The sequence below is a fragment of the Salvelinus alpinus genome, chromosome 9 (genome assembly GCF_045679555.1).
Source record: "Salvelinus alpinus chromosome 9, SLU_Salpinus.1, whole genome shotgun sequence".
Lineage (NCBI taxonomy): Eukaryota > Metazoa > Chordata > Actinopteri > Salmoniformes > Salmonidae > Salvelinus > Salvelinus alpinus.
The window spans coordinates 69,406,727-69,422,149 of record NC_092094.1 but is presented as its reverse complement, the minus strand read 5'-3'; the positions used below and the strand labels follow the sequence as shown (position 1 = coordinate 69,422,149).

The following is a 15,423-nucleotide window of genomic DNA, read 5'->3' as shown; positions in this document are numbered from 1 at the left end:
GTATCAAGTATAAGCATTTGAAAAAAAGGGTTAAGCCTCACTTTCAGTATTTTGTATTTTTTTTGGGAAAAGGTGGCCTAGATAAAGCAATCATTTTGGGGGGTTTTAAGTAATCATTGCAATAGTTTAAAACATGATGCAATTATGAACTGCAAAATCAAGAGCTGTGTCAAGTATTTTGAAAAGTCATACAGTATGATTGTATTTTTGCACAAATATCACCTTTGATGTTCAAAGAAAAGAAAAAGAAAGATTAATAAAATAGACAAAGTATTAAAACAAATATTTTACGGGACAGCTAATATCTTGCTATTCAAGCCATATCTTCCAAAACGACTACAGTATGTTGTTGTAAATGGTAGATTTACAACAACTGTCCATAAAATGGTCCTACCCCAGTGAGGCCCAAAGCAATGGAGCCATAACCTCTTCTTGCAGAGAAGTCAGACCCATAGCTGGAGACAGAGCTGCAGTCATCATCTGAGTCCAGACCCTCATCCTGAAGAGGGTTAGAGTTCAAGTAAAAGTCAAGGAAGGCATATGAAAGCCATCAGCCGGTGTGTGCATGTATGTGGTAATGTTTTTTCAATAGTGCTACATTTCATGTATTTAGACAACTTAACTCACATGAATGAAAGGCATCAGTGTGTGTGCGTGCATGTTTTAAAGAGTTATAACATCCATCTTTCTGGTTGTTTATGTCAGTACTAAACTCCCACAAGTGAAAGCCATTATTCAGAATATGTACATAAATAGTTGAAGAATGCATTTATTCATCTGTTTTGTTGGAAATGTATTTTGACGTCTAACCTCCCAGGTGTCCATGGGTGTAACAACCACTGAAGGGGGTTCCTGAGACGTAGCTGGGTGCTCTAAGCCAGAGTGAGAGAAAAAAAACACAGACAAAAACAACCGTTTGTCATTTGGTGTGATATGCATGTTACCTCAATTGGCATGTGAACTTCCTTGATTGAAAACATACTACTGTATAGCGAATCTCTAAGTGTCAGATACAGTGCAAGGACATTCAGAGACTTGTCCCAAAGCCACTCCTGCGTTGTCTTGGCTGTGTGCTTAGGGTCGTTGACCTGTTGGAAGGTGAACCTTCACCCCGGTTTGAGGTCTGGAGCAGGTTTTCATCAAGGCCCTCAACTTCCGGACTCGTCTCAGTGCTGTTTGTTGCTACTTGGCTATCAGCCAAACTTTTCCGTTTTTACTTTTAATACATTTACCAAAGTCTTCGTTTTTTTTCCATTCAACTTTTTCACCCCGGACGCTTTATCTGGACATGGTTCTACAGGACCTCCATCAGCAGAAGCTAAGTAGTAACATTAACACTATGCCATCTAATTGCAGTCACTGTACTCATACTATACAGGAGAACTATCGCCTTGTGGTGAGGATAGGTGTGTTGCAAGCCCAGCTTCAGATGCAATCGTTAGGCAAGGACAATTTAAGCGTAGGAAAGGATGAAACAACGTGTGTGCCACCAGTAAGTACAGATAGTAGTATATCTCCCCCCCCTCACAGTCTCCGCAGCCGGACAGTTTTCTCAAGGATCCTGGAAAGAAATGTTGTTGGCATACTCAACAAGTGTCGCTCATTCAGCCGACAGAAACAATCAACTGGTTCTCCCCATTAAGCAACGAGTATTAGACTTAAACATAATTATCCAGCGATCATACACTCACTGTCTACCAGGGGGCAGAGCTATCAAACATAAAACCTACTCTGAAGATTGTGCTGGCTAAGGCTAAAACTGGCGAGTGTAGAGAGTATAGGGATATTGTTTTACCACGTCGGCACCAACGATGTTAGGATGAAACAGCCAGAGGTCACCAGGCTCAACATAGCTTAAGCGTGTAATTCAGCTAGAAAGATGTGTCAGCATTGAGTAATTGTCTCTTAGGGGAAGTGATGAGCTCTACAGCTGACACTCACAACTCAATCGCTGGTTGAATACTGTTTTCTGCCCCTCCCTCTTTCTGGGACTCACCCATAAAAAGGACCAAGCCTGGCCTGCTGAGGAGTGACGGACTCCATCCTAGCTGGAGGGGTGCTCTCATCTTATCTATGAACATAGACAGGGCTCTAACTCCTCTAGCTTCACAATGAGATAGGCAGCAGGCTGTTAGCCAGCCTGCAGCTTAGTGGAGTCTGCCACTAGCACAGTCAGTGTATTCAGCTCAGCTATCCCCATCGAGACCGTGTCTGTGCCTCAATCTAGGTTGAGCAAAACAAAACATGGCGGTGTTCGCCTTAGCAATCTCACTGGAATAAAGACCTGCATTCCTGTCATTATTGAAAGAGATTGCGATATCTCACATCTCAAAATAGGGTTACTTAATCAATTCCAATGCAGTCATAATCAATGAACTAATCACTGACCACAATCTTGATGTGATTGGCCTAACTGAAACATGGCTCAAGCCTGATGAATTTACTGTGTTAAGTGAGGCCTCTCCTCCTGGTTACACTAGTGACCATATCCCTGCGCATCCCGCAAAGGCGGAGGTAATACTGCATTTTCGTCTTTTGAGCTTCTAGTCGGCAGGTAGCCTAGTGGTTAGAGTGTTGAACTAGCAACCGAAAGGTTGCAACATTGAATCCCTGAGCTGACAAGGTGCAAGGCAGTTAACCCACTGTTCCTAGGCTGTGATTGAAAATAAGAATTGTTTCTTAACTGACTTGCCTAGTTAAATAAAGGTTAAAAAAAATTGTCATGAAATCTATGCAGCCTATTCAATCACTTTTTATAGGTACTGTTTACAGGCCTCCTGTGCCGTATACAGCATTCCTCAGTGAGTTCCCTGAATTTCTATTGGACCTTGAAATCATGGCAGATAATATTCACATTTTTGGTGACTTTAATATTTACATGAAAAAGACCACAGACCCATTTAAAAAGGCTTTCGGAGCCATCATCGACTTAATGCGTTTTGTCCAACATGTTTCCGGACCTACGCATTGCCACAGGGACCTAGTTTTGTCCCATGGAATAAATGTTGTGGATCTTAATTTTTTTCCTCATAATCCTGGACTATCGGACCACCATTTAATTCCGTTTGCAATCGCAACAAATAATCGGCTCAGACCCCAACCAAGGATCATCAAAAGCCGTGCTATAAATTCTTTAACAACCCAAAGATTCCTAGATGCCCTTCCAGACTCCCTCCACCTACCCAAGGAAGTCGGAGTACAAAAATCGGTTAACCTCCTAACTGAGGATCTTAATTTAACCTTGCGTAATACCCTAGATGCAGTCACATCCCTAGAAACATTTGTCACAAGACATTTGCTCGCTGGTGTACAGAAAATACCCGAGCCCTGAAGCAAGCTTCCCGAAAATTGGAACGGAAATGGCACTCCACCAAACTAGAAGTTTTCCGACTAGCTTGGAAAGACAGTACCGTGCAGTATCGAAGAGCCCTCACTGCTGCTCGATCATCCTATTTTTCCAACCTAATTGAGGAGAATAAGAACAAAATGTAGCATAAGAACTAAAAAGCAGCATTCAACAAGAGAGGATAGCTTTCACTTCAGCAGTGATACATTTATGAACTTCTTTGATGAAAAGATCATGATCATTAGAAAGCAAATTACGGACACCACTTTGAATCTGCGTATTTCTCGAAACCTCAGTTGTCCTGAGTCTACACAGAACTGCTAGGATCAATGGAGACACTCAACATTTTCGATCCTGTCTCGCTTGACACATTCATGAAAATAGTCATGGCCTCTAAACCTTCAAGCTGTATACTGGACCCTATTCTAACTAAACTACTGAAAGAGCTACTGCCTGTGCTTGGCCCACCTATGTTGAACATAATAAATGGCTCCCTATCCTCCGGATGTGTACCAAACTCACTAAAAGTGGCAGTAATAAAGCCTCTCTTGAAAAAGCCAAACCTTGACCCAGAAAAAAAAAAAAAAAAACGATTGGCCTATATTGAATCTCTCATTCCTCAAAAAAATTGTTGGAAAAGCTGTTACGCGGAAACTCACTGCCTTCATGAAGACAAATAATGCATACGAAATGCTTCAGTCTGGTTTTAGAGCCCATCATAGCACTGGGAAACCAAAGTCTTTGGGTTCCGGGGGGAGTATGGTTGCAAAGCTGAAACTTAAAGGAATTGAAGGAAGGGCACCACCAGGAGTGGAGACTGCGGCTTAATTTGACTCAACACGGGAAACCTCACCCGGCCCGGACACGGAAAGGATTGACAGATTTAGATCTTATCTGTCTCTGTGGATGGTTTGTCCTCTGTCAAATCAATTTGTTTGTTTCGGCATCCCTCAAGGTTCCGTTTTAGTACCACTATTGTTTTCACTATATATTCTACCTCTCGGTGATGTCATTCGGAAACACAATGTCAACTAACACTGCTATGCGGATGACATACAGCTGTACGTTTCGATGAAACATGGTGATGCCCTAAAATTGCCTACTCTGGAAGCCTGTGTTTCAAACATAAGGAAGTGGACGGCGGCAAATGTTTTACTTTTAAACTCTGAAAAAACAGAGATGCTAGTTCTAGGTTCCAATAAACAAAGAGATCTGCTGTTGGATCTGACAACTAATCTTGATGGTTGTACAGTCATCTCAAATAAAACTGTGCAGGACTTCAGTGTTACTCTGGACTCTGATCTCTCCTTTGATGAACAAATCAAGAATATTTCAAGGATAGCTTTTTTCCATCTTTGTGACATTGCAAAAATCATTAACTTTTTGTTCAGAAATTATGCAGAAAAGCTAATCCATGTTTTTGTCACTTCTAGATTAGACTACTGCAATGCTCTACTCTCCGGCTACCGGATAAAGCACTAAATAAACTTCAGTTGGCGCTAAACACGGCTGCTAGAATCCTGACTAGAACCAAAACATTTGATCATATTACTCCAGTGCTAGCCTCTCTTCATTGGCTTCCTGTTAAGGCTAGGGCTGATTTCAAGATTTTACTGCTAACCTACAAAGCATTACATGGGTTTTCTCCTACCTATCTCTCTGATTTGGTCCTGCCATACATACCTACAGTCACAAGACGCAGGCCTCCTTATTGTCCTTAGAATTTATACAGCTGGAGGCAGGGCTTTCTCCAATAGAGCTCCATTTTTATGGAATGATCTGCCTATCCATGTGAGAGATGCAGACTCGGTCTCAATCTTTAAGTCTTTACTGAAGACTCATCTCTTCTGTAGGTCCTATGATTGAGTGTAGTCTGGCCCAGGGGTGCAAAGGTGAACAGCAAGTCACTGGAGCGACAAACTGCCCTTGCCGTCACTGCCTGGCCGGCTCCCCTTTCTCCACTGGGATTCTTTGCCTCTGAAACTATTACGGGGGCTGAGTGACTGGCTTACTAGTGCACTTCCATGCCGTCCCTAGGAGGGGTGCATCACTTGAGTGGGTTGAGTCACAGACGTGATCATCCTGTCTGGTTTTGCGCCACCCGGGCTCGTGCGGTGGAGGAGAACTTTGTGGGGTATACTCAGCCTTGTCTTCTTGTTCGGGCGGCGCTCGGCGGTCGTCGTCACCGGCCTACTAGCTGCCACCGATCCCTTCTCCCTTTTCTGTTGGTTTTGTCTTATTGGTTACACCTGTTTCTTGTTTAGGTTTTAGTTGGGCTATTTAAGCCGGTGATGCCCACCGGTTTTTGTGCGGGCTTATTTCCTCTGTTCGTGTTTGTGGTTGTGCGTTTTCTTGTTTTTCTCCGGACTGGTTGGGTCCTGTTTTTGGGTCGGTCTTTGTTATGCGCCTGGTGTTTTGGCGTGACCGTTTTCCTGCGCCGGAATAAAAAACAATTGTCCTTTACCCTCTGTTCCATGCGCCTGACTCCGCACCCACTACTCATAGAAGTGCGTTACAAAACGGGATAAATCTGCAGTTACAAGGAAGACGGAAACAGTTGTGGACATGGTGGAGAAATTTGAGGCTTTTACTAGGAAGCTTGAGTTGTTCGATTTGGACTTGTCATCTGGAAGGCTACTGCACTTCAGCACACTGAAGAAACGACAGGCTGAGGGACCAGGCTGCAGCATTGTCACAGTGGTGATGGAAGATTTCATCAAGCAGGGACAACTTCTCCACCAGATTTGAAGACTACAGCATGCCCAAGGATATCATTGCGTTTGTACGTTATCCTCTCACAGTCCGCCCAGGTGGAGAATTTTTCTCCCTTGCTAAGAAAACAATACCTTCGCTGGATGAGGCCACAATTCAAACTGAGCTGATTGAATTCCAGACATCGAGACAAATCAGGGATGCGCTCAGGAGTGCCGAGTCCCTGTGTGTGTTGTGGGTGGCATGCTCAGAGGAATACAGCACAATAAAGAAACTTGCATTTTATGTGCTAACAATGTTTGGATCGACTTACACCTGTGAGTCCTCATTTTCCTCTATGAGCGCAATATAGACTCACGACAGGAACCTGCTTTCACATAAGTCAATCAAGGACTGCCTGCACATCAAAATCACATCCATCCATCAAACCAAATATCCACAAGATTGCGTCCGAGGGGAAATGCAACTTTTCTCATTGAATAAGTAACTTAGTGGCCTGTATTTAGTAAATACTGACTGTATTTAGTAAATACTAATATTATTGTGAGAGCTTATCCAGGGATATTTAAATGTCAAGCTGACAGTATGTTCTGTTTGTTCTGTCGTTAGAGAGCTGGCTATCCCGACACAGACATACTTTTTTTCTTTAAATTATTGTTTTATGTAGGATACTACATTTTTGACGAGTTGCAATTGTAAGTAGGCCTAATAAAAAATCCTCCTTCTATTAGGCTGTTAAGGCTGTTAAGCCTCATAGCCTACCTCAGCCAGTTAAGTTATTTTATATAGGTCTAGGCTCCAAGGAAATAGACTCAAATTAAGCCCTCTTGTTGTTTTTAAAGTCAAATTAAAATGAAGATTATTGATTATTGAATTGCTCGACTGGTGTAGGTTTTCTCCATCTGTTGCTGTGCAACACTTGCATAACAAGTAAGCTAGATTTTCCTGCACCAGGCACTGTTCACCTCCTATTGATTGCACTGCGGTTGCAGCTTTACATTTCAGCAGCACAAAATGGTCCGCTGCATGCTTTGTTAGTTGACTGTCTACTGCATTCTCTCTCATCATGAATGAAGTTAAAGTGTAACTTTTTTATTATTTAGGTACGGTGACTTCCTTCTCGGGACATTGCATTTGGGAGTATTTTTAACCTTTTGTCAATAGGGGGAGCTGTTAGCACTATTTTTTTTTTTACATTTCCAAATTAAACTGCCTCGTACTCAATTCTTGCTCGTACAATATGCATATTATTATTACTATTGGATAGAAAACAATCTCTAGTTTCTAAAACCGTTTGAATTATGTCTGTGGGTGAACCAGAACTCTTTCTACAGCGAAAATCATGACAGGACATGCGAAGGTCTGAAAAATAGTCTCTGATCTCGGATCAGTTTAAAACTCTGTGTGTGCCCTATGGATCGAAATGAACTGCACCCGCCTTCCCCTGGATGTCAGTAACCAATGAGAAGTGGAATGGTGTCTCTACGTGTTTCTCAGAGTTTATAAAAGGCAATGGAGTGAGGTGTCCCTTCTTTTCGACGCTCGCCAAGGCGCAAGAGAGGACATCAGAATGGCATGCTCAAAAGCTCTCGTTATTGACCAAAGATATATCCGTCTGTGATTTAATTCGATATAGGTGTTAGAAACATCATAACGAAGTTATTTGAAACCGATTTATATCAGTTTATGCGAGTATATTGCTATTTTTCTGAATTTCCTTAGTATTGCGTTTGAGGATTTGGACATGTGTGTGCCGTGTAGTTATCGTTAGCTGCTAGTTCCGAAGTTGAAGAGGTCGTTTTACAACAAAGCAACGATTCTTTTGGACAAAGGACACATTGCCCAAGATACTGATGGAAGCTCGTCCAAAAGTAAGAGCTATTTATGATTTTATTCCGTATTTATGTGGAAAAATGTAAACGCAGTTGTCGGCCATTTTTTGAGGCACTAGTCTGGCTGTAACTCACAATGTATGTCTAGTAACGTAAATGTTAAAAATCTAAATCAGCGGTTGCATTAATAACCAATGCATCTTTCATTAGCTGTCCAACCTGTATTTTTTTAGTCAATCTAATCGATAAATAATCGTAAACTTAGGTGCCTTTCCAAGATGGCGCCGGCCAGAATGCATGCCATGTTTTGACAGATTACATTGCATAACCACGATTTGTGATGCTAAATATGCACATTTTCGAACAAACTCTATATGCATTGTGTAATATGATGTTACAGGACTGTCATCTGAAGAATTCTGAGAAGGTTAGTGAAAAAATTTATATATTTTGGTGGCGATAACGTTATCGCCCCTTTTGCCTTGATTCAATGCTGGGGTGATGTTAAATCATGTGGTATGCTAATATAACGATATATTGTGTTTTCGCTGTAAAACACTAAGAAAATCTGAAATATTGTCTGGATTCACAAGATCTGTGTCTTTCAATTGCTGTATGCTGTGTATTTTTCAGAAATGTTTTAGGATGAGTATTTTGTTAATTGACGTCGGTCTCTGTAATTATTCCGGCTGCTTCCAACGCTATTTCAGATTGCAGCTGCAATGTAGAACTGTGATTTATACCTGGAATATGCAAATTTTTCTAAAAAAACATATGCTATACCATAAATATGTTATCAGACTGTCATCTTATGAAGTTGTTTCTTGGTTAGTGGCTATATATATCTTTATTTAGTCGAATTAGTGATAGCTACTGATGCAGGAAAAAAATAGTGGAGAAAAAAAGTTGTGTCTTTTGCTATCGTGGTTAGCTAATAGATTTACATATTGTGTCTTCCCTGTAAAACACTTAGAAAATCTGAAATATTGTCTGGATTCACAAGATCTGTGTCTTTCAATTGCTGTAGGCTGTGTATTTTTCAGAAATGTTTTAGGATGAGTATTTTGGTAATTGACGTTGGTCTCTGTAATTATTCCAGCTGCTTCCAACGCTATTTCAGATTGCAGCTGCAATGTAGAACTGTGATTTATACCTGAAAAATGCAAATTTTTCTAAAAAAACATATGCTATACCATAAATATGTTATCAGACTGTCATCTTATGAAGTTGTTTCTTGCTTAGTGGCTATATATATCTTTATTTAGTCGAATTAGTGATAGCTACTGATGGAGTAAAAAACTGGTGGAGTAAAAAAAGTGGTGTCTTTTGCTAACGTGGTTAGCTAATAGATTTACATATTGTGTCTTCCCTGTAAAACATTTTAAAAATCAGAAATGATGGCTGGATTCACAAGATCTGTATCTTTCATCTGGTGTCTTGGACTTGTGATTTAATGATATTTAGATGCTAGTATTTACTTGTGACGCTATGCTAGGCTATGCTAGTCAGCTTTTTTACTGTGGGGGGTGCTCCCGGATCCAGGATGAGTACCAAGTAAAAGTTAATTTCATTAGATTTTTTTATGAAAACAATTTTCATAATTATTTTGGGGGGACAAATAATTTTGCCGCCAGATGTTTTCTACAATTTAAATTGAACCTTTATTTAACTAGGCAAATCAGTTAAGAACAAATTCTTATTTACAAAGATGGCCTACCCCTGCAAAACCCAGATGACGCTGGGCCAATTGTGCGCAGCGCCACTCGGGAGCCTTGACCAATATATATATATTTTTTCCAGAACATTAACCATGTGTGTAGGTAGATGTGGAGAGGTTGATACAAATGATTTGTTGTAAGTTGGGGGGGGTTCACACCTACAGTAGCCGAGCTATTAGACTATCCTTTTGTAAAGGTTGAAGAGTCTATTGTCCTGCTAATAGCCCATCCTAGAAACGTTGTTTGCAGAATTCACAACCTGCTACGCTTGTGAAAAACAAAATGCCTCCAGCTGTCCATCACTACTGTAAATAAAAACACAGAATATCTAAGGGGCTTTTATATAATTATAATGCAGAGTTAATAATAATAATACTTTCCCCCCCTTCCACTTGTTGAAAGTTCCAATTGATAACGTTTTTTTTTAATCAATTAATATATTTGAGTTTAACCACAATATTTGTTGTATTATTTTTCTGGTGGATTAAAGAAGATAACAATATTTTGGAGATTATTTCGTTTTCAAATAACCGAAAGTGAGCGATTTAATCAGAATAAAGGGAAAAAGGCTATTCTTGAACATGGGGTGAGACATTCTTACTAAATTGCAAATAAAGCCAGTTTGTTATTTAGAAAAAAATATTTTTGTTTTTAGAGGGAGAGAAACCAAAAGCCCACCGTGCCTATTTTTTGGACAAGGACATCCCGGCCGGCCAAACACTCCCCTAACATGGACAACGCTGGGTACGTCGCCTCATGGGTCTCCCGGTCACGGCCAGCACGGGTATAGAACCAGCATCTGTAGCAACGCAGTTTGCACTGCGATGCAGTGTCTTAGACCGCTGAGCCACTTGGGAGGCCCCATCAACAAAGTTTTTCATGCTGATCAATTGCATTGCACATAGTATCAAAATACTACTTCAACAGAGAAATTCAAATACATTATTAGGAGATATGCTGGACCCTATGTCAGAGAGGTGTTTTTGGGACCACGTCGTGTCTATTGTCCTGCTAATAGCCCTTGTGAAAAAAAAGTGTTCGAAAACATTTTTCCCCCTTCTACTTGCCTCTTCCATTAATTTTGTATTTTTATCAAGGAATCCTGTACAGTATATGCTTTATCTGACATTTCGCAGGTGCATGAATTTTGGAGTTAAAAATGTCTTCCCAACAATTTAGTTAACCTCTAATTCCTCCCAAACACGGATCCGGGAGCACCCCCATCAGTAAAAAAGCTGACTAGCATAGCCTAGCATAGCGTCACAAGTAAATACTAGCATCTAAATATCATTAAATCACAAGTCCAAGACACCAGATGAAAGATACACATCTTGTGAATCCAGCCATCATTTCTGATTTTTAAAATGTTTTACAGGGAAGACACAATATGTAAATCTATTAGCTAACCACGTTAGCAAAAGACACCACTTTTTTTACTCCACCAGTTTTTTACTCCATCAGTAGCCATCACTAATTCGACCAAATAAAGATATAAATAGCCACTAACCAAGAAACAACTTCATCAGATGACAGTCTGATAACGTATTTATTGTATAGCATATGTTTTGTTCGAAAAATGTGCATATTTCAGGTATAAATCACAGTTCTACATTGCAGCTGCAATCTGAAATAGCGTCGATGCAGGCAGAATAATTACAGAGACCAACGTCAAATACCTAATTACTCATCATAAAACATTTCTGAAAAATACACAGCGTACAGCAAATGAAAGCCCAACATCTTGTGAATCCAGCCAATATGTCAGATTTTTTAAGTGTTTTACAGCGAAAACACAATATAGCATTATATTAGCTTACCACAATAGCCAGAAACACAACCGCATTTACCAGCAGCAAATGTTAGCGATCGTAACAATCCAGCAAAAGATATATAATTGGACTAACCTTGATAAACTTCATCAGATGACAGTCCTGTAACATCATATTACACAATGCATATAGGTTTTGTTCAAAAATGTGCATATTTAGCAGCACAAATCGTGGTTATACAATGTGATCAGTAGCAGCATTTCATGCATTCTGGCCGGCGCCATCTTGGAGAGGCACCTAATCTAATCGATAAATAATCGTAAACTTGACTAAAAAATACAGGTTGGACAGCAAATGAAAGATGCATTAGTTATTAATGCAACCGCTGTGTTAGATTTTTAAAATTAACGTTACTAGACATACAGTGTGCGTTACAGCCAGACCAGTGCCGCAATAATGGCGGACAAATCCTTTTACATTTTTCCACATAAATACGGAATAACATCATAAATAGCTCTTACTTTTGGACGAGCTTCCATCAGAATCTTGGGCAAGTTGTCCTTTGTCCAAAAGAATCGTTGCTCGGTTGTAAAACGTCCTCTTCAACTTTGGAACTAGCAGCTAACAATAGCTATGTGGCGCAGACATGCCCAAATGTTCAAAACGCAATACTAAGGAAATTCCGAAAATCACAATATACTCGCATAAACTGATATAACTCGGTTTAAAATAACTTCGTTATGATGTTTCTAACACCTATATCGAATTAAATTACAGACGGATATATCTAAGGCCGATAACTGAGCGTTTCAAAATGCCATCCTGAGGTCTTGCTTTGCGTCATGACGAACGTCAAAAAGAGAGCTCCCTCCATTCCTTGGGGCTTTATAAGGTCTGAGATCTGCGTAGAAACTCCATTCCAATTCTCATTGGTTACTGACATCCAGGGGAAGGCGGGTGCAGTTCATGTCGACCCATAGGATACATACAGAGCTTTAAACTGATCTGAGAACAGAGCCTTGTTTTCAGACCTTCGCAGTTCCTGTCATGAATTTCGCTGCAGAATGAGTTCTGTTTCACCCACAGACATAATTCAAACGGTTTTAGAAACTAGAGATTGTTTTCTATCCAATAGTAATAATAATATGCATATTGTACGAGCAAGAATTGAGTACGAGGCAGTTTAATTTGGGAACGATAAATGTCGAAGTTGAAACAGCACCCCCTATAGTGGCAAGAGTTAAGTGATAAGTATCATTGCCATTCCAAATAAAATTGAATATTTTTTTTGCTCAAATAATTTAAACAGGTCATTCTCCGCCTGAATCTCCGCCAATGACGTGACTCTCTGCCAATAATTACATTTAGAGGATTGGAAGATTCTAAATGTCAGCCTTTAAATGCTTTATTATCCAAATGTTTAAAGTGCGTGTGGGAGACGAAGAGAATGCATTTGTCTGTTAGGGCTTTCAGGAGGAACAGAAAATTGTATGTCAATTCCATGCCATGGAATCACTTCCCAACTATTTTGTAATCTATATGTCTCTCCACCAATAATTAAATTTAAAGGATTGGAGGATTATAAATTAATATCTAAGGGGCATTTTTTGTTAGGGCAAATCTGGTCTGTGAGTATATCTAATAATAATAATAATAATAATCGCTTTGTAAATAAGGATGCATTATGAAAGGATAATGACATCCGCAAGAGACGGTGGGAATATTGCTCATTTTAGAGACTATAATACTGTACCCATGGCATCCGGGTCAGGATAACCACAAAGAACTAACTGGAATATAATTGAACATTTTCGTTTCTCTTACAATAACCTTCTTCATCCTCATCATTCAGTTCATTGAAATTCAATTTTGTAGTTGTGCACAATTATCCGTTTCTATTTGGTTTCTATTGCTCATTCATTGTCAGTTAGAGACACATTAGCGCATTGGGACCCAAAAGCATAACCAGTGCTCTAACTCCCCCTTGTGGTGGTCTGGAGCAATGAAGCAGTCATGCGGGGTAACGTTCTAAACCACAAATTCCCGCGGCATAATCTCAAAACCTTTAATTGAGGAACCACTGTAGAAAATAAAGGAAAATCCTTGAATGAGTAGGTGTGTCCAAACTTTTGACTGGGACTGTATGTATATATATTTTTTTATAAGTCAAAGGTGTGTCATGATATTCCTCAAATGTCATAGCTTGAAGCTGTGTTGCAAACGAGGAAACACTGTAAAGTACTTTCATTCTGAACCTCTTTTCTAACAATAGCAAGCACAAACACGGTTATGAAGGCAAAAGATTTGAAAACACGAGATCAGGTTTGAATTTTATCATGTTAGTTCGGCTAACGAAAGCGTCGCAACATGTTGTGGCATGTGAAACTGAAAAATAATAGAGAGCTCCACACCAAAGTTTAAACTTCAAAATAGAGGGACCTCTTACCTTCAGTGTCATCTGTCACTGGGGATTCAGAGGAATTGACCACTAGTGTGGGAATGAGACATTTTCCAGTCTTCTGATTCACTTTTTGAAAGTCTCCATTTGGAGACAGCTTGGACTTCAAAGTATTCCTTTCCTTAAATATATCTGCCTCCTTTCCATCTAAAGTAACACATGTCTGCCCATCCACTGCTCTGCTTAGAGATTCAGTAGACTTCTTTACATCCATCTGTTCTTGTTTCTTTTCTTCATCAAAATCTCTTGGAGAAACCCTATGGTCCATCTTTGTTACATGTTTCATGCCACCAACAATTGCAGTCTCTGAGAGAGAATCATTTCTAAACGTGGACACTTCCTTCTCTTCGTCTTCCTTTGATGTATGCAGATGGCTAGAAATGACGACTTCACCTAGAAAATGAACAGCAAATGGTAGAGACTCTTCTGAACAAACTAGGTCCTTTTTGGGTCTGGCCTCTTTGAAGATAGATGATTCATCAACAGGAACATGTTTGTCTATGGTGAGTATGTCCTGTGGTCCCTCGGGGAGCAAGTACTGAGGTTTCTCTATACATTTGAAGGACTCAATGGTAGGCAACGGGTCATTTCTCTGGAGAGAGAATGCATCCTCAAGTGATGGCATTTCACTGTGGCTTTGGTCTGTTTGAAGTTCTTGGCTCTCTGTTGAAACATCTTGGTTTAGCCTAACATATTCCAGCTCCAGCATATCATCATATTCAAGCTGACATTTCTCCTTCTCATACTTGACCTCGGAAGATTGCATGCTATGAGGCCCCTCATGTTCTGAAACTTCATCATCAGGTCTCCTGTTGTTGAACTTATCTTCTGATCGGGTCAGAGTGTCACCACTAGGTGGAGTCCCTGTGGTGTTTGTCTTTCCAAAGGTAAAGTTGACCTCTTTTGGCTTTGGCCTTATGTGGCTGCTCTGTGCCCAGATCTCAAAAGACGGAGTAGTGAGAGACTCATGCCCTGAATGCTCAGCATCAAAACCAAGGGTGATATCCTCTGACCTGTTATGTGCGTCAACCCTAGGCAATATCACTATTGTTTTAGTTGCTCCTATGGCCATCTCTATGTCTTTTGGCTCGGCCTCTATGACGCTACTTTTCAACTCTGGTTGTGTCCATACATAGGGGTCTACATACATTACAGAGCTGTTCTTCTCTGGATCATCCTTTATGTCAGGGGGAAACACCAGCTTTCTGCTAGACTTCAGATTCACAATAGTGTCCAGGGATTTGGTTGTTGGTTTGGTTTGAGGGTCGGGACTAGATACGTTGATAGGACCGAGCTGAGACTCAAGAATGGCATTGGCAATATAAGCAGATTCTGTCTTGTTTTCTTGTCCAGGTTTCCTGTCTGGTGATTGGTGGACAGTGTCAGTTGTGCTAGAGTATGGCATCACTTGATTTTGAGATGTAAATGGGTTGCTACATTTTTCCTCACTAGCAGGCACCTCATGAGACCTGTAGAGTGGATGTTTCCATTCAGGAATATCAACAGCGGTGTTGTCTGTAATAAAGGAAAAGTTCAGGTTTAGTTTACGGTTGGCCTGCCGGGATAGGGTTCGGTGGATCCTTCCACA

The 15,423-nt window shown here is 40.3% G+C and overlaps 1 protein-coding gene across 2 annotated transcripts in view; it reads right to left on the bottom strand.

Moving 5' to 3' along the window:
- The window catches only part of LOC139530529 (synaptotagmin-like protein 1), a 46,918-nt gene that overhangs the window by 25,785 nt on the left and 5,710 nt on the right, over positions 1-15,423 (bottom strand). The window contains exons 6-8 of one of the 2 annotated variants that reach the window (XM_071327021.1): positions 13,824-15,350; positions 811-872; positions 395-499 (exon numbers count right to left, since the gene is read on the bottom strand). In XM_071327021.1, the coding sequence (XP_071183122.1) occupies positions 395-499; positions 811-872; positions 13,824-15,350 (1,694 nt within the window). The remainder of the gene's footprint in view (positions 1-394; positions 500-810; positions 873-13,823; positions 15,351-15,423) is intronic. The other variant, XM_071327022.1, reaches the window with a different exon arrangement.